Below are 24,736 nucleotides of genomic sequence, written 5' to 3' on the forward strand. Positions count from 1 at the left end.
TTGCTTCTATCTACCAACAACCACTACTGTAACAATAAACTACCTATTATCCTTAAAATCCAACCATCTTGGGGTCCAGAAGGCATACTTAGATTCTATTATACATTAAGTCCATTACTGATAGGAGCAACTGCCCAAATAAATAATTTAAAAGAAAAGATCTAAAAAGTTTATTAGTAACAGAGAATCTGGGAGACTTGCCTATATATGAAAGAGGTAGAAAAAAATATATTTTTTATTAGCACGTTCAAGGTAGTCAAGATTTTAACAAACATCTTAATCCTCACAACAACCCTGTGAGGTAGGTAAGTCATTGTTTTGTGATAAACTAGTATTATTCCAAATAAAGTGCAATTCTTAAAAGAATAATCTGCATTAGGAATAATTATGCTAATGAACCACTTATATATATGCTAATAGTTGTGTTTTTGTATACTTTGATTCATGCAATAAGGTGTCCACATAAAAATTCACTGTAAATCAAATCCTATGTAAATACATGTGGGGGACTATTTAAATAAACTCTGGGGTAATTTTTTTGTAAAATAAATCACTATTTTTTATCTTATGCAAGGTGCAATTTTCACAGTATTCACTCCAAGTGAGGCATTCTCAGCAATGTTATACTCACATTTATTCATTCTTTTGTAAGTTATTTCAACATGGCACCAAGCCAATGTAAGATTTAATTTACTGAATTAAATCTTACCAATTTGGTATATGGCAGTGAACTGTGTTGTCACACAGAAATCTCCAAGTATACTGCACGCAGTCCCAACCCAAAACCTAAGATGGACTGTTTACTGAAATTAAACAATAAAGTGAATGTTGGTAAATTGCAAAAAGTATTTTCCCTTGAGGAGATTACTTAATTTTTTTCCTTGAAATTGCAAAAGGAACAAAAATCTTAGGGTTTTGAAAACAAACATAATTTCTGATAACTATAAAATTCTAGTGATTTATATTGCAAAACAAACCCTCACGCTATCAGTTTACTACTTACAAGGAAGCCAACAGTTTGTTACTCCAAAAATTTAGGTACTTCTTTGTTCTCTGTGCCAATATGACTTAAGAGGAAACAAATATTCCAGGTACCGTTTTCTCTTAAATATATATTTAAAGTACATTTCTATTGTTAATCCAGCATTAGTAAGCATCCAGTTGCTGATATTTATTTATAGTTGTCTTATCTTCAGAATAGATTTTTATTAGAAAATTTCCATTACATTTAATTATGTTAGATTAGTTATATAATTTATTTGTAACAATAACTTTAATTAAGCTTGCAAGTTAACACTTAAAATCTGCTGGCAGGTTTATAATACTTTAGAGCAAGTGGTTAAAGTAATTTGCAATTATAAAGAAATAATTCAAGGTCAGAAAATCATTCTCACCAAAGTATTTTTAAAAACCGCTGCAGGGAAATTAGGCAAATCAACAAGTAAAAAAGATTAAGCCATCTATAAGTTCTACATTCAAATCCATACTAGATCCAACAGTGCACTTTGGATTTTAGTGAGGTAGGGCAAAAAAATATAGTCAGATACATTTTGAACTGTTAAATTTATATAAACTGAAATACTGACTTGTACACTGGTTTTATTTGAATACCCAAAAAGAAAAACTGAGAATTCAAATGATGAAGTATTTTCTTGGTTTCAAGGACAGAACTGTAAAATCTTTTGAGTACATATAAATAAAAAATACAAAGGCTACAAGATGTATTTTATTTCAACATAAAGTATGCTTATATAAAAATAACCCAGGACATAGAAAAAAGAAATACAAATATTTTTGCATAGATTGTCTATATATAATATTTACCTGGGGCTAAACACTGGAAAATATACCTCTGAAACTAGTATAGTTCAACTATTTCCTTGGATACCAAGTATATACAAAATAAAAGCCCTTCATCTGGGGGAGCATGGGCAGGAGGGAAAACAATTTAATTTAGCATCAGTCTATATTTATTTCTCTGTTGCTCGAATATAAACCAATGATGACAAGAGGAGAAATTCTGGGGGTTTATTTAACAAAATTAAATTCACATTTCTGAGGCCATCGTAGTGCATCCAATGTCCATCAATTTGGAAAGCTGCAGAATAATGATGTTCCTCTTTGTTAAATAATGTGGCACCTTCCAACAAATACCTGCAAATTAAATGACAAAGTGTAGCAAAAAAGACAAAACGTTATATTTAAACATTCCTGAAGTTGTTGTTGTTTTAAGTAGGCTTCAATTCCAGCGTGGAGCCCAACACGGGGCTTGAACTAACAACCCTGAGGATCAAGACCTGAGCTGAGATTAAGAGTCGAATGCTTAACCAACTGAACCACCCAGATGCCCCTTAAATTTTTATTTAAGGAATAAAAATATTGATATTGTTTGCATTGTAGTACCTAAAAAAAGATATCTGCCTGTAAAAAGCACATACTATAACTGATAATTTGGAGTAAAATATTTAAGAATTTAAAAAAATTGACATAATTTAAGTATTCTGAAAAACATTTTAACAGGTTAACTCATAATTTGTATCATTCTATTAAATAAGAGAAAACCTTTTAAAGGCAAAAAAGACCCTGTATGTCCTAACTTGTATGCATACATTTTTATCTATAATGCTGAAAGTAACATTTTTTGTTTAAACGATAACCTTCTACTATACACTACTTTGACTTGACATACAAGTAATAGCCAGTCATTACTATTTACTACGTGTCAGGTACTAGACTAAACACTTTACATGTGTTATCTCATCAAATCTCACAATAATGTACCAGATAGGTACTGTCATCTCAGTTTCATAGAATAAGAAACTGATGTGTAAGCTGGTTAAGTTAGGGCCCAACGTTACATTGCTTGTAAAAGGTGGGTCTGGGATTTGAATTCAATTCTGTCTATTCCATAGTCCAACTACCATGCACATTGCCAATGACTAACCCCCTGTAGTAGATTCTAATCTTATTCAGGATATACAGAATTACAGATAACTATGATATTTTCAACAATATTTCCTTAAGGGCTAGTCACAGTCATGATAGAATAGCAGAAAAATAGAAAATAAATTTACTTTTTATTAGTTTTATAAAACACACAAAAAAACACCTACTTGTGATCAGATAAATCCAAGTAATATGGTACATATGCCAGATCTTCAGATTTCCAATGCTGCATATTTAAGACAACAAAAGGGGGTGCCCCATGGCAGAAAACTCGCTGGGAAAATTCTCTTAAGCCACCACACCTAAAATTGAAAATAGGCATGAACTTTATTACACTTGAAACAAAATTGCCTTTTATCACTTCTGGGTTGTCTTTATTACTTAATTTCATAATAAGTATAATTATCTATTTTAGGTGTGGGTAATGCTGTGGCTATATTAGTATTTTATATATCTATGCCTAGAAGTTTATAGGCTGTGAGATTCTATACAAGAAATAATACTTGCAAAACTCCAGGAAAAGCTAGCTATTTTTTTCTAAGCTTATAAAATATGTAGTTTTTTGAACTGACATAAAAGCTTTTATATGTCCATACATTTTTTTTTCCCTCTCTCAGCTGGTTTCAAAGGATAATACTGGCAGAGAGGTAAATAGTAGGACTCTTCCAGTCCTCTTTATATTGCATAAAATTCCCTAATTGCATCTTTTTGCCACTAGGATGAAACAAATTCTGTTTTCTTAGTAGTCTCACATATTAAGCATATGGATCAGAATACCACAAATCAGAATACCACAAATACAGTAAAATCTCGATTAACCGGAATACTCAGGGCACAGTATTTTGGTTCACAAACGTTACTGACTAAAGTATTAACCAGAAAACCATTTTGTTTCAGTATTTGCTGTTAAAATACATTAGTTCACTTTCTGGATTTAAGTACAATTAACTGAATGTATTTTATTCTTCCCTTCTTTTGTGATTAATTAGCTGTAAGATCATCCTTCTAAATCTTAATTCTCATTGTACAATACTGTAGATATATAAATTGTTAAGAGACTGGGATGAATATGTTCTGCCCCTTTTGAATTTTTTTAAACTATGTTATATTTTTTGGTTGCCATTTACCTCTTTCTCCTAAATGAGGAATGCAGAAAAAAATCCAGTTAACTGAGAGTCCGATTAGCTGGGTTCCGGTTAACCAAGGTTTTATTGTACCTACTCAGCAGTGGGGAAAAAAAGAAAAGGCATTTGCTTTGTATTCATCAATTAAATGTAGTATATTCTATATAGTGAAATTTTATAATGACAACACAGCATAAGATGGCATAGTAAACTATCGTAGGTGTTAAGATTCTAAAAACATTAGGCTTCCTAAATATATGTGAATTGCTATATCCTGAAGTATTAACATCAAAGAACATATCTGTTCAGGTTTCTTTATAAAAAACAGAAATACTTTCATCTTAAATGTCTATCAATATACTCACCCACTCTCTTCACACAGTTCAATCCTGGAACAGAATAACTCATCCACAGCCAGTCGTATCAAGTTTCCATGAGGAATTTCTTGGGGAGGACTACAACAAATACAAAATGTATGTAAGAATTGCTTTGGAATTTTACATGTTAAAAACATTATTAGGATAACCAATTTTACAGGTCAATTCATTATTAGCAAACCAAGTATAAAAGTATAACCTCTGTTTTTCTTTTTTTTTTAAATATTTTATTTATTTGACAGAGAGAGACACAGCGAGAGCAGGAACACAAGCAGGGGGAGTGGGAGAGGGAGAAGCAGGCTTCCCGCTGAGCAGGGAGCCCGACGTGGGGCTCAATCCCAGGACCCCGGGATCATGACCTGAGCCGAAGGCAGACGCTTAACGACTGAGCCACCCAGGTGCCCCTAACCTCTGTTTTTCATCTTTGTATTTGTTATAATTATAGAAACCTCTGTTTTTCATCTTTGTATTCGTTGTAATTATAGAAATCAGTTGAACTTAATAAACATTAATACATGAAGTTTTCCAAGAAACATTAAATCTTTCTGGAAACTGATCCTGAAATATGCAGTTGTTACTTTAAAAAATTTTTGAGAGGTTTCAGTAGAGGGGATTGTGGTTTTGGGGGAAGAAAGGAGGACCCAGTTAGGACAGCTGCCAATTAGTTACATGACTAAATGCAAGTTACAGCCATTGTTGGCTTCTGTTACCTGATTTGTTAAAAAATTTCTTCCTACATGCTTCAGAGATTATTTTTTTTTTAAGATTTTATTTATTTATTTGACACAGAGAGAGAGAGCGAGAGCAAGAACACAAGCAGGGGGAGTGGGAGAGGGAGAAGCAGGCTTCCCACGGAGCAGGGAGACTGATGTGGGGCTCGATCCGAGGACCCTGGGATCATGACCTGAGCTGAAGGCAGATGCTTAATGACTGAGCCACCCAGGCGCCCTTCAGAGATTGTTTTAAATATAGGATTAAAATATAGGCAAAAGCCTTAAAAAGTTATAGAGAATACAGATACATACTATACATATAGTATGATGAGAAATATTTCATTGAGAAGCTTAAAATATTAGTATTAATATAGGATTATAAATATTTTTGTTTCAGAACATACACAAATTGATACTTGTTTTGAAAAAACAGATTTCTAAAATGCTTTTTAGTCCATTACAATTTAGAGTAATGAAACTTTTTTCCCTGACAGATTTCAAACTCCACATCATCATATCAGCAATACAGGGAAATGGACAAAGTGTATTTCAGAAACAAGAAAGACATTAATTGGCAGATTCTTAAAAAGAATAAAAGATCTTCAGCTTTCCGTAAGTAGCATGATGTTTCAATATTAAACTAAATACGCTATAAACAAATGTGAATTCAGTTAAGTCAGGGTATGTGATGTACATTCCAAAAAGGGAGTATCTATTAGGCTGCTTCTCTGGACAGGGCCAAATACACTCTGAGACACAATGTGTTTGGGTTTGTTTTTTGGTCCTGTTTTTCCACTGGCAGTTATCTTCTTTCCATCTCATGTCCCCTGGGGCTTTGATGTTTCCCAACACTCCACTAGGGCTTGCCAGTTTGGCCTTCCTCCCTATCATCATTTATCAGCCTGGAGGTCTGCCTTCTCTCTCAAAGCCAAAATTACACAGCAGGCTATAAACACCTCTCCTAGTCAGTGAAAAAGCTCCTCATATCCATATCCTCTCCACGTATGAAGAGTCCAAGTTTGGGGTTTCTGTCTATAATTATGCCCTGGCCATGACATGAAAGAATACTTTCAATCTTGTTCATGTAGAAATAGCCAACCCAACATAAATCCATTCAAGAGGTGACACATTCTAATATAGTATTAAAAGTTCTGTAAGAGGTTACGTTTATGACACAAAAATTATCTACACATTCATATTAGCAATTCAAAGCAAGAATAAAACATTTTGCATACTGACTAATTCATTACTTTTCAAGTGAAATAGTTATCAATTGGTTTTACAAAGTCAATTCCAAGATATTTGGATTTAATAAACAGTAACACTTTTGTCATGGGACTTACTATAGCCCTGCATTTGTGGGGTTGCTATGTGTAAGTAATTACACAGGGTCTGTACTTTAGGAAATACTTTACCTATATTTATTTATTTATAGCAACATTCATCTAAAAAGTATATTATCTTTGCTAAAAGTGTCAGACTTCAAAGGAACTTACTTTATATTAATTGTGCGTTGCTGATCTTCCTGCACTCGAGTTGGGCATCGCCAGTTGGAACAATAACTCTCTTGCGTGGTAGACATGAGATTTTCGAGATTTTTTGTAAAATTATCGTGCTCATTCCCAAATAGATCAATGATTAATGAAGCCTTATGAACTTCAGATTTGTATTGCTGTTTTTCCATCTTGTCCCAAATCCAAAGTAGCTTCACAGTTGTGAAACTGTAGGTGTCCATTAAATAAAGGAAACAGTCTACAAACTCTCTACCTAAATGAAGAGAGAGTTCCCTGGGGAAATTTTCATTTTCATTAAGAATGACATATAATAACATCAAGAATCCATCTATGGTGCAGGTGTTTTTCAGTCTTATTTCAACGTAGAGTGGTGTACAGGACACTGCTTTGCGGCCAGCTTTGATAGTAAAAACACCTCCCCAAGGAAGAACAGGCCTCCAAAATGAGCGGTCTTGGTTATAGTTATTTTTAATTGATGCTTTGATCTCTTCATACAGTGTCTTCATCCTGCATTTTAAAAGTTTAAGATAGGACATGTAAATTTGTGATTTCATATGTTAAATGCACGAAACATGTTTAAATGAAAACAAAGCTATCTAAAGCTTCAAATTAGGGGCGCCTGGCTGGCTCAGCTGGTAGAGAATGTGACTCTTGATCTCCTGATTTTAAGTTCGAGCCCCACATGGGGTATAGAGATTACTTAAAAATAAAATCTTAAAAAAAGATTTAAATTAAATTTGGTCAGAAGGCCTACCAATATAAGGAAAAAACTTAAAACAATTCAAGCTGAGCCATTTTTTGAAATATGCATGGCCTCTGGAAAGACCATTAAGAAGTACAATCTTTTTTGGGGTACAGGATGAGCATTTAATAGACTTCTATACTAATTATATTGCAGATTTTATCTTTGATATAAGAAGACCCTGAAATAAAAAATTCTAAATGCAAACAGAGCTATTTGAAGATGCAATCTAAATTTGGTTGGGTGCATTCCTAATGTAAACCTCTTTCTCCCTTCAAAATACAAGCTGTACTTCATTTCCTTTTTAATATGCATAATTCCACTTATGAAATTGCTATAATGGAATTCTTAGTTGGGCTACAGAATAATGGCCAATTATCTTTGAAAGACCACATATGAAAAGTAATCCAGAGTACTTAACTGAATAGTGGCACAGCTGATATAAAAATCATTTCTATGCACTTTGGGATTTTCACTTGCAATTTAGGACCATGCTGGATATTCTATAGTTCTAACTACAGAGGCATGCTGTGAAGATCTGACTCAGAACTTGGTAAGTAATCTGATTCCCATCTTTGAATGTTTTGGGAATGAACTGGGTGTCCTCTTTATTTAAACTGTTATTTATCCTTCTCCTAACTTTGAGGTTAGCTAAATGATTTGTTTTTAGTCATTGATAGTATTATAACAAACATGTTCGTGTCATGTGTGTTATATAAAGCAACATTTTAAAAAAGTTAAAGAATACTGAATTGAAAACACTGCTTTACTTGGCACAATAAATGTCTAAACTAAAAACATCACAGGGTTTCTCAATGTTACTTCTATGGAAAAGTATATTTTCATGAAAAAGGAAAGCAAAGCATCTGAGGAAGAGGAAGTGAGAAGTCAGTGACTCAGGTGTCTTATTTTGACAATCTTTTCAAAGTGCCACACACATCCTCCCAAGCACAACATAAATCCAATACTCAATACCGCAGACCTATGTGTTTTATTTCTGTGAGAAATAAAGTTCACATGGCATATAGAGTTGTTGAATCACTATGTTGTACGCCTGAAACTAATGTAACATTGTGTCAACTATACTTCAGTTAAAAAAAAACTGTTTTACACTTTAAAGAAATTAAATTCAAACTGATTTTACAATACTAGCAGACTAAGAATTCAGTTCTACAATATATTAAACGCGGGCGCGCGCACAGTATTTTCGTCTTGAGGCAAGACTGAGGGCTCTAAAATATTCAACACTATATTTAGTCTTAAGTGTAGATGTTTATTCATAGTCGGTAACATGTTGTTGGCTCTAGTCAACCATTTAGGAATCAGAGGGCGTGGTAAATCTGGAGCCTCAGGCAAACACAAACTGTTTCTTCTTAATGTTTCTGGAGCAGATTTTTAAAAAGTCATATAGCATTCAAATACTTTTAAAAATCAAAATAACCTTCTTCATGGTTTTACTTATTTCTATTTAATTTTTAAAAACTTTGTAGCAAGGTCACAAGCCTGAGCTCAGATTCCCAAAAGTTGCATTGGGAAGGAGCCGTAAATCTCTGCACTATTTTTCTTCAAATTATCTTTTAGACACGACCAAATAAGGAGTAGTACAGCAACAGTTATACTTAAGAGAAATAAACTACAATTTTATATATACTTACATATACATAAAATGAAACTAACTTCTTCAGCCTTTCTCTGGGGGAAGGGAAAGGACAGGTGAGGAAGGATTGAAGAATAGAGGACACTTAATCGTTTCAGTATTAAGGTGGTGATGTTATAAAGTAAATTACCACAAAAATAAGTAAAAAAGGTGGTGAGATGGCTGCAAAGAGCTTTACTTCAAACTGTCTTAAGATTTCACCACATCGTCGAAAAGACTGTTTCGTTAGGCACTGTATTACAAGCCCTGGAGGATGTAGCCTGCTGGCATTATTGTCCTGATTCAACAGGCCCTCCAGTTTAAATAAACCTGGAAAACTCTCCAACCTCTATTTCCTTGGCAAAACGACGCCTTTCTCTTGCGGTCATTTTCAAGGGTGACCATCTGTACTCCACGCTGGTCGTGAGGACCAGACCATTCGCCCTAGGCACTGGATGCCAGACTCCCTAAGAGCTCGGCGGTCCTAAGGGTTCCCTCTCGAATCAGCACCCCGAAATAATCTGAAAAACGGCCACGCGCTCCCCCTTGAAGCAGCGCGGGGCTTCGGGGCAGGGACCTGCTGGGCGCGCGATGGGCGCCCGCCTCTGTCCTCCGCGCTCCGGCCACGCCTACCCCGCCCCCGGCCCTCTGCGCCCGCTAAGGCCTGGCACCGAGGGTTGGCCCCGCACGGCTGGCAGGTCCCCGAGCCTGGAGCAGGTGAAACGGCTGGATAGCCCGGCCCGCGTCCAGGTAGTGTTTCCCTAGGCGCCTGGGACTGCGGGCGCCGGGCGGGAGAGCCGGGCCGCGGAAGGCGTTCCCACACCGACCAGTCTCCGTCCACCAGGAAGCCGACTTCTCGTACCTCCCCGGGGACCGAAAACCGTCGGTGCCGCCGCACCGGTCGCCGCCGCCGCTTGCTCATGGAGAGCCCCGGCTGCCGCCGCCGCCGCCGCTTCATCTACTAGCACCGTCCGCTGTCTGGGCCTCCCCGGCGTGAGTGCTGGGTTCTGGCACCGCCTCCATCGCACCCGCCGCGGCGGGAGCCACAGCAGCTCCAGCGCCCAGGCCCGATCCGACCCGACCCACGGAGCCAGGACCGCAGGATGCGTAGCTTCTTATTACGGAGAAAGATTCGGCCTGACCTCCGCCCCCCTCCCCCCAGTCCCTAGTACCGAGCCGCTTGACGGTGCTGCTGCGCAGGCGCGAAGACGCCCCTGCCAAACCTGCGTGTGTCGGGTGTGTACATAGCATCCAGATTCGCCCAATGGGAGCCAAGATCAGGTGCGGGGGGCGGGACCTTGTAGAGAGGGGCGGTGTTCCAGTGTTAGAGGGTGGGTGGGGCAGCCGGAAGTGGGCAGGGCTTGCATGGGGGCGGAGCTTTCTTGGCAAACCTTCCTGGCTTTTTGAGGTTTGTATCCTTTTTAGGACCTTGATTTTCGTTTGTTTCTAGGTCTTGTCTTCTTAAATTCTTAACTCAGAAGGGGAAAGGTTTGTTTTCCGAGCAAATTTTAATTATGCAAGCTTTTAAGTATATAGTTAAGAAAAGGTGAATTAGTGGGTTAACTGCTCTCTTTAGTTTTCAAGGTAATCATTGGTCAGGGTGCTGTAATTTACAATATAAGGTAATAACATTTATTGTCATTAGATAGTTCTAGTCCCACTGTAGAGATGAAAAAAAAATGAGTTTCAGAAATGTTGAAGTACCACACATTAAGTGACTGCTGGGAATTGAAGCCGGAGCCGCTTAATGCTACAGTCAGTGGGCTCAACCATTATTCCTATTACGTAAGACCTAGTTCTTGTATCCTTCTTTAAAGAGTCAGAGCTCATATGGTTAGCTCCCGGAGAACACAGGCCACCCTGGAAAACTACCTTCCCCGCCATTACAAATGCGGATACTGTTGGGATATTCCCCATCCAACAGTACAGCAAATAATGATTGTCTGGAAGGTGAAACCCAACCTCCAGAACATGCAATACAGAGAGCTCAAGGCCAGTCCAACACATTAGTTGTTGTCCTCAGTCACAGCTGAATCTGGTGGATCCCTTCTTGACTAGTGATCGTCAGTCAGGACTATGGCGGGAACCTTCCTCATCGACCTCCCTCAAAGGGTCTGGTGATAGAGGAATGGAGCGTCGGAGAGAAGGTTGACTTACTCAAAATAATTACTGCAGATGGTGATGGGAAGAAAGGGACATCTCTCAGAACAGAGGGAGAGAGGAAAGAGGCTCTGGCCAAAAAGGAAGAATTAATAATTCTGGCACAGTCTGCTCTTTTCAGTTTCCCTGTTTTTCTTATTTTGTATGGCATTTCACAGATGAAGAAACCGAGGTTCCCAGAGATTAAATAACTAGTGTGTCTGTATTGGGATTTACATGCAAAAGGTTTACTCTCAATATTAAAACTATCCTGCAAGTAGAACACTCGTGAAAAATGTTTATAAATGTGGATTATATGATCAATATAATTCCACAAGACACGGAATTAATTTTATACTGATTGGGTTATTCTCTTCCTGAAAACAGAACCCAGTAGTGGTGGTTGTCACCATTGCTGGAGAATAGCAGAGAGATGGCTCATTGTGCTGAAGCTTAGCTAGGCGACAGAAACATGGATTCTTTGCATACTTGGATAATTCACAAACCTCACTGAGGCCTTTAACTGAGATTTCCATTCTGCTTCCTCTCTGCACCTCAAAATCTGACAGCTGAGATAGAGGTTTTTTTTTTTTTTGGTTTTTGTTTTAGACAGCTCTATTGAGGTATAATTGACATGTACTATGTGGAGCATATTTAAAGTATGTAATTTGTGAAGTTTTGATGTATATATACCCCATCATCTAGTCAAGTGAATATATCCATCATCCTCAAGTTTCCTGAAGCCCTGTTGTAATTTCTTCCTTGCATCCCTCCCTGCCTCCCACACCTAAGCAACCACTGATCTACTTTCTGTCATTATAGACTCATTTGCATTTTCTAAAGATTTATGTAAGTAGAATCAGACAGTATGTATTTCTTTTTCTTTGGTCTGGTATTTTTTACTCCGTATCACTCTCTAGACATTTGTTCAAATTGTTCTGTGTACCAATAGTTCATTCCTTTTTATTGCTGAGTGTATTCCATTATATGGATGTACTGCAACTTATCCACTCATCTGTTGGTGGACATTTGGGTTGTGTTTAGTTTGGGGCTATTACCAATAAAGCTGCTATGAACATTTGTGTACAAGTCTGTGTGGACATATATTTCCTTTTTTCTCGGGTAAAAATCTAGAAGTGGAATGGTTGTGTCATATGGTAGATGTATGTTTAGGTTTTTAAAAAACTGCTAAATGGTTCTCCAGGGTGGTTGAACCATTTTACATTCCCATCAAGACTGTAGTCAGAGTTCTATTTCCCACACATCCTCAACAATATTTGGTATGATCAGTCATTTTTAATTTTAGCCATTCTAATAGGTGTGCAGTGGTTTTAATATGTTTTTTTAATATGTTAAATTTTTTAATATGTTTTTTCCTAATGACTAATGATGTTGAACATCTTTCTGTGTGATTATTTGCTATCCGTGTATCTTTTTTGGTGAAGTGTCTGTTTAGATCTTTGTCCCATTAAAAAAATTGGGTGGTTGTTTTTGTAAGTCTTGAGAGTTCTTTCTATGTTCTGGATACAAGTTCTTTATCAGATACATGCTTTGCAAAGATTTTATTGCGGTCTGTGGCTTGTCTTTTCATTCTCAACAAGATTTTTTTCTTTTTTTTAAGATTTTTATTTATTTATTTGACAGAGAGAGACACAGTGAGAGAGGGGACACAAGCAGGGGGAGTGGGAGAGGGAGAAGCAGGTTTCCAGCTGAGCAGGGAGCTTGATATGAGGCTCGATCCCAGGACCCTGGGATCATGACCTGAGCCGAACGCAGACGCTTAACGACTGAGCCACCCAGGCGCCCTCAACGAGAATTCTGAAGAGCAAAAGTTTTAAATTTTAATAAACTCCAATATGTTCTTTTATGGATTGTGCTTTTAGTGTCATTTCTAAGAAATCTTTGCTTACTCTAAGTTCACAAAGACCTTTTACTGTGTTTTGTTCTAGAAGTTTTACAGTTTAGGCTGTATATTTAGGTCTATGATGCATTTTGAGTTACTTTTTTTTTATGGTTTAAGGCATGGATTCAAGTTCACATATTGTTGTTCCAGCAATATTTCTTCAAAGGCTATTTTTTTCCACTATGCTGTTTTTCTGCTTTTGTCAGAAATCATTTTATAAACATTTTATTTCATATTTATTCGTCATCAACTATATGGCCGTGTGCTAGCATGGAGATATGTACCAGTAAGTGTTCTTTGGTTGCAGAAACTAGAGATCAAATATTATCAATTTAAATAAAATAGAAATTTATTAGAAGGATGTGAAGAATAATAGAATTAAGGGAAAAGTTGAGCAATTAGGTCTCAGATAACCTGGTTGATCAGAAGGCAGGTAGTTCTCCCCAGGACAGTAAGATCCTACTAACAAAAGAAGAGGGAATGGTGGTGGGCAGATATCTCCTATAGCAGTGCTTCCCAACTTTTTTTACAGCCATACATGATAAATAATTAGATTTGGGCAGTGTATGAGGATAAACTGGTGGAGATTAGGAGGTGTCTAAATTGGGCGTGGTAAAAAAAATCCATCGCATTTTCTTGATATCATGTAATTGTAAGGAAAACACAAGTATTAGGGAGATATGAAACACTGAATTTATATAAAACTTCTCAATAAAATCTATTTAAAAATTTGATGAGAAATTTGAGCTTGTTTCCATGATATGATTTTTATTTCAAACCTTTATTCAAACTTAATTACAATAATACATAAGGAAAGGTGTACCTATCATAATTACATAGCTTGATGAATTTTTACAAAGTGAGCACACCTGTTGTGTGTTCCAGTTACATATACTCGCCTAACAAATTACCCCTAAACCTGGTGGCTTAAGATAGCAATATTTATTTTGCTTATGAATTTGCAATTTGGGCAAGGCTTGGTAGGTTAAATTAAAGGCTGGGGGCTGGAATCATCTGCAGGCTCCTTCACTTATATGTTTGGCTGTTGATACTCCCCTATTGGCTCGGACTATAGCTATGTCTGTGACCAGAACACCTCCACAGGGCCTTTCCACGTGATTCCTCGGTTTTTTCATAGCATGGTGGCTGGGTAGCCAGGGTGAGCATCCCAAGAAAGAGGGCCAGGTGGAAGCTGCAGTGCCTTTTCTAACCAGCACTGGAAATCATGCAGTGTCAGTTCCTGTGTATTGTTTGTTGGGCACAAGTCACTAAGACCAGCCCATATAAAAGGGGAGGGAATTGGACTTCACCTTCCCATGGAAGGGGTCTCAAGGATCTGTGGATATGTTTTTAAACTCCCACACTTACCTAACCAGCGCCCTGATCAAGAAGCAGAACAATACCAGTGCTCCAACCTTGCCTTCCTGTCATTACCTGCTGCCCCAAAGGTAAACACCATCCTGACTTCTAATAGCATAGAATAGTGTGGCCTGTTTTTGTAATTTATATAAATAGAACCATACAATATGTACTCTTTTGTGTCTAGCTTCTTTCAGCATTGTGAGATTCATTCATGTTGTTCTATGTAGATTGTTATTATTACTGCTTAGGATTCTTTTGTAAATAGCACATAATTTATTTATCCAATTTATTGTCAATAAGTATTTGGGTAGTTTCCAGTTTTGGCTAATCTGAGAGGTTCTGTCTGGTTTGAAATTCTAGTACATGTCTTTTGGGACTTGTATATGTAATATACACATACATTCCTCTTGAAAATACATGCAGGAGTGAAATGACTGGATTTATGGTATGCATATGTTCAGGCAACTTTGATAGGCACTGCTAAACACTTTTCCAAACTCGGACACCTGCAGTGAGTAATCATGATCATGATTTATTAATACTGGAGTTTATGCTTGAAATGACTATACACATCTCATTTCAAGACCTATTAATAATGATATTCTCAGGTTCTTGATGGTTACCATCGGCAGAAGGCTGGGCTCAGCTGGCTCTGTTGAGCAGTATTGTGGCTTCTCCAGCATGTTGTCTTCTCACACGATGGCTCAGGGCTGTAAGAGCAAGTGTTTCAGTAAACAACACAGACCCTACATGACCTTTTATGACCTAACCTCAGAAGTATACCCAGTTTTTGTACACATAAGGAGGTGATGACAAATAGCAGAAGATGATTTATTTTTTTCACTTGACAAAACATCTTTTATTTGTCATCAATCAGAAATCAGATATTCTTTTTTTTTAAGATTTTTATTTATTTGACAGCGAGAGAGACAGTGAGAGAGGGAACAAAAGCAGGGAGAGTGGGAGAGGGAGAAGCAGTCTCTCCGTCGAGCAGGGAGCCCGATGCGGGGCTTGATCCCAGGACCCTGGGATCATGACCCGAGCTGAAGGCAGACGCTTAAGGACTGAGCCACCCAGGTGCCCCAGAAATCAGATATTCTGATCCTTTAAAATTGTAATCTAATCATTCTTCGGCTGACAAGTGTAAGGTTGAAATTCCTTATGGTAATGACAATGGATTTACAGTCCGTTCAAATTTTTTATATCAAGTACCTCAAAATAATGATGATGTTTTTCCCTAAAAATACACAGATGTTGATTTACTCATCTTAATAAGCATTATTTGGGATTCTAATTATTAGTAGTGAACTATTTTTAATATCACTTTTCCAAAGGGTGAATTTTTGTTTTGAATCTATAAACTTTGTTAGTAGATGTTAAAGTAGGTCTAGAGAGATAATGAAGTGTGTATCCGGGATAGTAAAAGTGCCTGAAAAGATGAGAGAGAGGACGACTTTGATATTTGAACTTGGAGACAGAGAGCCTTTCTGAAGAAGTCCTCGTGCAGACACAGCTAGCCCATGGTGACATCTCAAGGAGAGATGTAGTGGAATAAAATACCCTGATATCATTTTTCTACCCCCTCTGATATTGTGACATGTTGTCAATGCTTTTATTATTGTATTCTTTGAGAGTGGCATCTTTTCTATCTCCCTTGCTTCATTGATTGACAATATTGATAATTTCCATGTTGGTTGACAAAAATGAGTTGATTCTGCAATTGCCTAAGGTCAGATCCATTTTACTTCTGTCTTTTGTGTTGTGGTCGTCATATATTTTTTACTGCTACATGGGAACTTAAGAAATAAGAAAAAAAAAGCCCTTTTTATTTACCTACATGATTGCCATTTCTGGTGCTTTTCATTCTTTTCTGTAGCTCTAAGTTTCCATCTGGTATCATTTCATGGCAGCCTTAAGGACTTCCTTTAATATTTTCTGTATTGCATATCTGCTCTGTTGGCTTTTAAAAATGGCTGTGCATTCTTTGACACTTTTTCCACAAAGATACTGAGTCTTTATCTCCTCATCTTGAATCTGGGAAGGCTAGTGATTTCTTTGACCTGTACAGAACAGCAGAAATGAAACACTATGACTTCTGAGGCTAGGTCATAAAAGACTGTGAAGTTCCTGCTTTATTTATTTGAACACTTGCTCTTAGAGCCTTGAGCCACCATGTGAGAAGACTGCCATGCTGGAGAGGCCACATTCTGGTCAACAGAGCCAGCCAAGCCCAGTGGTCTAGTCATCCCTGCCATGGTGCCAGAGATGTGAGTGAAGTTGTCTTTTTTTTTTTAAAGATATATATATATATATATTTTAATTTTATTATGTTATGTTAGTCACCATACAATACATCATTAGTTTTTGATGTAGTGATCCACGATCCATTGTTTTCATATAACACCCAGTGCTCCATGCAGTATGCGCCCTCCTCAATACCCATCATCGGGCTAACCCCTCCCCCCTCCCCCCTCCCCTCTAAAATCCTGTTTGTTTCTCAGAGTCCATAGTCTCTCATGGTTCATCTCTCCCTCCGATTTCCCCCCCTTCATTTTTCCCTTCCTTCTCCTAATGTCCTCCATGCTGTTCCTTATGTTCCACAAATAAGTGAAACCATATGATAATTGACTTTCTCTGCTTGACTTATTTCACGTAGCATAATCCCCTCCAGTCCCATCCATGTTGATGCAAAAGTTGTGTATTCATTCTTTCTGATGGCTGAGTAATATTCCATTGTATATATGGACCACATCTTCTTTATCCATTCATCTGTTGAAGGGCATCTCTGCTCCTTCCACAGTTTGGCTATTGTGGACATTGCTGCTCTGAACATTGCGGTGCAGGTGCCCCTTCTTTTCACTACATCTGTGTCTTTGGGGTAAATACCAAGTAGTGCAATTGCTGGGTCATAGGGTAGCTCTATTTTTAAATTTTTGAGGAACCTCCACACTGTTTTCCAAAGTGGCTGTACCAAATTGCATTCCCACCAACAGTGGAAGAGGGTTCCCCTTTCTCCACAACCTCTCCAACATTTGTTGTTTCTTTCCCTGTCAATTTTTGCCATTCTAACTGGTATAAGGTGGTATCTCAATGTGGTTTTGATTTGAATTTCCCTTATGCCTAATGATGATGAACATTTTTTCATGTGTCTGTTAGCCATTTGTATGTCTTCTTCAGAGAAGTGTCTTTTCATATCTTCTGCCCACTTTTTGACTTGATTATTTGTTTTTTGGGTGTTGAGTTTGAGAAGTTCTTTATAGATCTTGGATACCAGCCCTTTATCTGTAGTGTCATTTGCAAATATCTTCTCCCATTCTGTGGGTTGCCTCTTTGTTTTGTTGACTGTTTCCTTTGCTGTGCAGAAGTTTTTATCTTGATGAAGTCCCAAAAGTTCATTTTTGTTTTTGTTTCACTAGCTTTTGGAGATGTATCTTGAAAGAAGTTGCTGTGGGCGATGTCAAAGAGGTTACTGCCTATGTTCTCCTCTAGGGTTTTGATGGATTCCTGTCTCACATTGAGGTCTTTCATCCACTGTGAGTTTATCTTTGTGAATGGTGTTAGAGAATGGTCGAGTTTCATTCTTCTGCATGTGGCTGTCCAATTTCCCAGCACCATTTATTGAAGAGACTGTCTTTTTTCCATTGCATGTTTTTCCTGCTTTGTCAAAGATTATTTGACCATAGAGTTGAGGGTCCATATCTGGGCTCTCTATTCTGTTCCACTGGTCTATGTGTCTGTTTTTGTGCCAGTACCATGCTGTCTTGGTGATCACGGCTTTGTAAAATAGCTTGAAATCAGGCAATGTGACGCTCCCAGCTTTTTCTTTTTCAACATTTCCTTGGCGATTCGGGGTCTTTTCTGATTCCATACAAATTTTAGGATTTTTTGTTCCAGCACTTTGAAAAATGTCTTTGGAATTTTGATTGGGGTTGGCATTGAAGGTATAGATTACTCTGGGTAGCATAGACATTTTAACAATGTTTATTCTTCTGATCCATGAGCATGGAATATTTTTCCATCTTTTTGTGTCTTCTTCAATTTCTTTCATGAGTGTTCTGTAGTTCCTAGAGTATAGATCCTTTACCTCTTTGGTTAGGTTTATTCTGAGGTATCTTATGGTTTTTGGTGCTATTGTAAATGGAATCATTTCTCTAATTTCTCTTTTTACAGTTGCGTTGTTAGTGTATAAGAAAGCAACTGATTTCTGTGCATTGATTTTGTATTCTGCCACATTACTGAATTGCTGTATGAGTTCTAGTAATTTGGGGGTGGAGTCTTTTGGGTTTTCCACATAAAGTATCATGTCGTCTGCAAAAAAAGAGAGTTTGACTTCTTCTTTGCCAATTTGAATACCTTTTATTTCTTTTTGTTGTCTGATTGCTGTTGCCAGGACTTCTAGTACTATGTTGAACAATAGTGGTGAGAGTGGGCATCCTTGACTTGTTCCTGATCTTAAGGGAAAGGCTCTCTGCTTTTCCCCATTGAGGATAATATTCGCTGTGGGTTTTTCATCGATGGATTTTATGAACTTGAGGAATGTTCCCTCTATCCCTATACTCTGAAGAGTTTTAATCAGGAAAGGATGTTGTATTTTGTCAAATGCTTTTTCTGCATCAATTGAGAGGACCGTATGGTTCTTCTCCCTCCTCTTATTAATGTGTTCTATCACATTGATTGATTTGCAAATGTTGAACCATCCTTGCATCCTGGGGATAAATCCCACTTGGTCGTGGTGGATGATCCTTTTTTTTTTGAAAAAACATTAATTTATATTTAGCCAGCTGGACTCAGTTTAGATGATTCCAATTTTGTTGGCAACATCCAAAGCATCATAGTCAGGAGCCAGTTGAACATATGCCTTCTTCTCTCCATCAGGCCTGATCAAGATGTTGACCTTGGCCACGTCAATGTCGTAGAGCTTCTTCACAGCCTGTTTGATCTGGTGCTTATTGGCCTTGACATCCACAATGAACACAAGTGTGTTGTTGTCTTCTATTTTCTTCATGGCTGACTCAGTGGTCAGGGGGAGCTTGATGATGGCATAGTGATCAAGCTTGTTTCTCCTGAGGGCGCTCTTTCGAGGATATTTGGGCTGCCTCCGAGGCACAGTGTCTTGGGTCATCGGAACGTAGGTGATGTGCAGATTTTCTTTTTTTTGTGACTGTGGACGCCTTTCAGCACCGCTTTCTTGGCCTTCAAAGCTTTTGCTTTGGCTTCGGCTTTGGGAGGGGCGGGGGCTTCCTTCTTAGCCTTTGGCACCATCTTCGTAAAAGGGGGTGGATGATCCTTTTAATGTATTGTTGGATCCTATTAGCCAGGATTTTGTTGAGGTTTTTGGAATCCATATTCATCAGGGATATTGGTCTGAAATTCTCCTTTTTGATAGGGTCTTTGCCTGGTTTGGGGATTAAGGTAGTGCTGGCCTCATAGAATGAGTTTGGAAGTTTTCCTTCCATTTCTATTTTTTGAAACAGCTTCAGTAGAATAGGTATTATTTCTTCTTTGAATTTTTGGTAGAATTCCTCAGGGAATCCATCAGGCCCTGGACTCTTGTTTTTTGGGAGGTTTTTGATCACTGCTTCAATCTTGTTACTGGTGATTGGCCTATTCAGGTTGTCAATTTCTTCCTGTTTCAGTCTTGGCAGCTTATAGGTTTCCAGGAAGGCCTCCATTTCATCCAGATTGCTCAGTTTATTGGCATATAGTTGTTGATAATAATTTATAATAATTGTTTCTATTTCCTTGGTGTTAGTCATGATTCCTCCCCTTTCATTCATAATTTTATTAATTTGGGTCCTTTCTCTTTTCTTTTGGATAAGTCTGGCCAGTGGTTTATCGATCTTATTAATTCTTTCAAAGAACCAACTTCTAGTTTCGTTGATCTGATCTACTGTGTTTCTGGTTTCTAACTCATTGATTTCTGCTCTAATTTTAATTATTTCTCTTCTAATGTGTGGCTTAGGCATAGTTTCTTGCTTTTTCTCTAGTTCTTTAAGGTGTAGAGTTAGTTGGTGAATTTGGGATTTTTCTGTTTTTTTGAGTGAGGCTTGGATGGCTATGTATTTCCCCGTTAGGACTGGCTTTGCAGAATCCCATAGGTTTTGGATCAATGTGTTTTGTTCTCATTGATTTCCATGAATTGTTTAAGTTCTTCTTTGATTTCCTGGTTGACCCAAATGTTCTTGAGCAGGGTGGTCTTTAGCTTCCAAGTGTTTGAATTTCTGCCAAATTTTTTCTTGTGATTGAGTTCCAGTTTTAAAGTATTGTGGTCTGAGAATATGTAGGGAATAATCTCAATTTTTGGTATCAGTGGAGACCTGATTTGTGACCCAGTATGTGGTCTATTCTGGAGAAAGTTCCATGTGTGCTCGAGAAGAATGAGTATTCTGTTGTTTTAGGGTAGAATGTTCTGTAAATATCTCTGAGGTCCATCTGGTCCAGTGTATCATTCAAAGCTCTTGTTTCCTTGTTGATTTTCTGCTTAGATGATCTGTCCATTGCTGAGAGTGGAATATTGAGGTCTCCTACAATTAACGTATTGTTATCAATATGACTCTTTATTTTGGTTAACAGTTGGCTTATGTAGATGGCTGCTCCCATGTTGGGGGTGTATTTACAATTGTTAGATCTTCTTGTTGGATAGACCCTTTAAGAATGATATAGTGTCCTACTGTGTCTCTAATTACAGACTTTAAAATCTAATTTGTCTGGTATAAGAATTGCTACCCCACCTTTCTTTTGAGGTCTGCTGGCATGGAAGATGGATCTCCATCCCTTCACTTTCAGTCTGGATGTATCTTTAGGTTCAAAATGAGTCTCTTGTAGGCAGCATATGGATGGGTCCTGTCTTTTTATCCAACGTACAACCCTGTGCTGTCTTATGGGAGCATTTAGGCCATTCACGTTGAGAGTGATTATTGAAAGATATGAATTAATTGTCATCATGTTGCCTGTGAAGATGTTGTTTTTATAGGTTGTCCCTGTAAATTTCTGTTGTACATCACTCTTGGGGTCTTTCTCCTTTTATAGAACCCCCCTTAATATTTCTTGCAGGGCTGGCTTAGTGGTCATATATTCTTTCAGTTTCTGCCGGTCATGGAAGCTCTATGCTCTTTCATTTCCATTCTAAATGAAAGCCTTGCCGGATAAAGTATTCTTGGCTGCATGTTCTTCTCATTTAGTACCCTGAATATGTCTTGCCAGGCCTTTCTGGCTTGCCAGGTCTCTGTGGATAGGTCTGACGTTATTCTGATGTTCCTCCCTCTGTAGGTAAGGAATCTCTTCCCCCTAAATGCCCTTAAGATGGTTTCCTTGGTTCTAAGATTTGCAAGTTTTACTATTACATGCCGGGATGTTAGCCTGTTTTCCTTGATCTTGGGAGGGGTCCTCTCTGCCTCTAGGACGCGAATGTTTGTTTCATTCCCCAGATTAGGGAAGTTCTCAGCTACAATTTGCTTGAATATATCTTCTAGTCCTCTCTCTCCACTCCCTCCGGGATTCCAATTATTATGACATCGAAACGCTTCATGGTGTCACTTATTTCTCTGATTCTATTTTCATGGATTCTGAGTTTTTTTTCCTGGCCTCCCCTTTTCCCTTTCTATCTATTCCAGGTCGCTTATTCGTTCTTCTGCCTCACTTACCCTAGCTGTTAGATTATCTAGATTGGATTGGATCTCATTGATAGCATTTCTAAGTTCTGCCAATTCAGCTTTCATTTCTGCCCTTAGAGACTCCATTTTGCCATTAATTGATTTCTCCATTCTAGCCATTGTCTTCACAATTGCTAGCCTGAATTCCATCTCCAACATCTTGGTTATATCTGCATCCATTTGTAAATCTGCAGCCTAAGTCATAATCTCTGAGTCTTTTCTATTTTGGGGGCTCCTCCTCCTAGTCATTCTGTTGATGGGTGTTTGAGGGAATGTATAGAGTCCAAATTATTGGCCAGAACCCAAGCAAAAATGCACCTGTTTTCTTAGGACCTTAGGGTTGCTGGCCTCTTGTTTTCCCAGCCTGTCTTCTGGGGGCAGGGCCTGCCGGGCTGCACTGTTACTCAGGCAACCCTCTTTGGGCAGAGTTGCCCTGCCCCCCCTCTCCCCGCCCATGGCAGGGGATGGGCTCAGCGGGGAATCAGTTTTGGGGGCTTTTGTTCTCTGGCCGCTTTCCTCGTCTCTTCCGCGAGTCAGAGCAGAAGAGACTGTTTCCAAACCTCTGTCTCAGGGCAGAGAGACCACAGTCTGTTCTTCAGTGAGCTCTCCAGGCCACACTGTCTCCGTTTCTGTCCGTGCTGCTATAAACTTCAGTGTCCTGGGTTGTGCGCCCCTCCGCAGCGCCCCCAGTCCTGCCTCCAGGTCAGAGCACGTCTCTGCCCTTTGTGCTTCTAAAACTGCCAGCCGCCCCCAGATCGCACGCGGGACCCCGACTCTCCGGGTTTCCGCCCCGGGGGCTGCCCTAAAGTTCTTTCCCGGCGCTACAGGTCTGTGAGTCTGTGCCCCGTCCGCAGGGCGTGCGAGGCTGTTGCTCACCAGCAGTGTAGGATCCCCACGGCCAGGCTCCCTTCCGCTGCCGTTTATCCTCTGATATCTGCCCGCGGAATCAGGGCTCCCCACTTCATACCTCAAAACCAACCGCCTGCAATATTCTGTTTGTGGAGATCCAAATCTTCTTACATCTCAGGCTGGTTTCGTGGGTGCTCAGAGTGGTCTGGTAGATATCCAGCTCAATTCCGGGGACCAGTTGAAATAGGGTCCCCTACTCCTTCGCCATCTTTCCTAGTCCTCAAAGATATTTATTTATTTGACAGGGAGATAGAAAGCACAAGTAGGCAGAGCAGCAGGCAGAGGGAAAGGGAGAAGCAGGCTCTGCTGAGCAGGGAGCCTGATGCGGGGCTCGATCCCAGGACCCTGGGATTATGTCCTGAGCCAAAGGCAGACGCTTAACTGACTGAGCCACCCAGGCGCCCCATGAGTGAAGTTGTCTTGAATCCTCCAAACTTCTCATTCACTAGGTAAATAGCCCTGAGTGACTTCTCTTGATGCCACAAGGAATGTAAGGATCACCAAACTGAAACTTGCCCAAATTCATGGTTTCCTTAGTCATGAGCTATAATAAAATTATTGTTTTAAGCAACTATTTTTTCGAGCAGTTATATAGTATTAGATAAGAGGAACAAAATTTGGGGTGTTGTAACAAAAACCTAAAGCATGGCACTGGCTTTGGGACAAGATGTGAGGCAGAAGTTGACAGGGCTTTGAGAAGACTGTTAGTGGGATCCTGACAGTCATTGAGGAGGATGTCAATGAGAGCTTAGAAAATAAGGAAAATGTTTTTGGAAGCTGGGAGAAAGGAGGATCTTGTTCTGTTATGGCAGATGGTTTAGCAAATGTGATACCATGGATAATCATAAAATGTATTTAATGAGCTGATGGATCTGGCTTAGGAGATTTCCAGGCAGAAAGCTGAAAGTTATATTTTATTTATTTGTTTTTAAATTATGTATCATAAGATATGGATAGAGCTGTACTAAAGAAGGAATTATTCAACTTTCAAACAGAATTTAGAGGAACTATATAGGAACAAGATCTGAAAATGAAACTATTTCTTATCCTTAGTGTCTCCCAGCAGAAGATACTCAAAGAAAGATAGAGCCACAGAACAAAGATTAAATTCAAGGTTCTGTTAGAAAATCATGGACTCAAAGTAAAGATGAAGTGAGGATATGATTGTAAAACCTTTTGTTATGAGTTCAGAAAGAGATAAAAAGCCTTGTAAGGTTCTTAAGGGGTTGTAGTACAGATACTCTCTCCTAAACAATAAGGCTTTTAAAAATCTGAAGGGTATTGTCCCACAGTAACTTCATAGGGAGCCCAAGGTAGAAAAGGACTTATCTAGAAGATATTTGTATATGTGGCTTTTTACCGAATAGAATAGATTCTAAATCCACAAAGTTTTTATAGTAATAATATCAGCTTATACTGAAAAAAGAAAACCAAAACCAAAACACCACCAAATGGAGACTGTACAAAATGAAGAGAGGCTTTTGGATTCTTAAATTTCTGTGGGCAGGAAGCAGACTCCGTAGGCTACTCAGCTACAGAAATGGATTAGTTCTATGGAAAAGGAAGCATGACTTAGAAGGCAAAATTAAGATCTGAGGGGTAACAACCAAAAATTATGGAAAATCATTCCCAGGGAGCAGGATTAGGCCCTAATCATGAGCTGGTAACATATGCCCAGCTGGATTTTATAATTTCAATGGATTGGTGACTTTCTATTTT

The 24,736-nt window shown here is 38.6% G+C and overlaps 1 protein-coding gene, 1 long non-coding RNA gene and 1 pseudogene across 5 annotated transcripts in view; 1 reads left to right on the forward strand and 2 right to left on the reverse strand.

The window, feature by feature from the left end:
• Positions 1-202: 202 nt before the first annotated feature.
• C6H14orf28 (chromosome 6 C14orf28 homolog) lies at positions 203-10,212 on the reverse strand. 2 transcript variants are annotated; one of them, XM_027572301.2, is made up of 5 exons: positions 9,915-10,212; positions 6,657-7,181; positions 4,436-4,525; positions 3,114-3,248; positions 1,176-2,154 (listed from the first exon to the last, which is right to left on the reverse strand). In XM_027572301.2, the coding sequence occupies exons 2-5, from the start codon at positions 7,178-7,180 to the stop codon at positions 1,971-1,973; spliced, it is 933 nt and encodes a 310-aa protein (XP_027428102.1). In that variant the 5' UTR covers position 7,181; positions 9,915-10,212; the 3' UTR covers positions 1,176-1,970. The 2 variants fall into 2 exon arrangements, with proteins under 2 accessions (XP_027428101.1, XP_027428102.1); XM_027572300.2 differs by lacking the exon at positions 9,915-10,212 and having other exon boundaries at positions 203-2,154; positions 6,657-7,210.
• Positions 10,213-10,384: 172 nt separating this feature from the next.
• LOC113910296 overlaps positions 10,385-24,736 on the forward strand; it is a 55,559-nt gene continuing 41,207 nt past the window's right edge. The window contains exons 1-2 of one of the 3 annotated variants that reach the window (XR_003515997.2): positions 10,392-10,460; positions 16,615-16,723. This is a non-coding gene — a long non-coding RNA (uncharacterized LOC113910296). Of the gene's footprint in view, positions 10,461-16,614; positions 16,724-24,736 lie in introns of all 3 variants that reach the window. The other 2 variants (XR_003515995.2, XR_003515996.1) reach the window with 2 other exon arrangements.
• LOC113910294 lies at positions 19,218-19,718 on the reverse strand (annotated as a pseudogene).

The sequence above is a fragment of the Zalophus californianus genome, chromosome 6, assembly GCF_009762305.2.
Source record: "Zalophus californianus isolate mZalCal1 chromosome 6, mZalCal1.pri.v2, whole genome shotgun sequence".
NCBI classification, from domain to species: Eukaryota; Metazoa; Chordata; class Mammalia; order Carnivora; family Otariidae; genus Zalophus; species Zalophus californianus.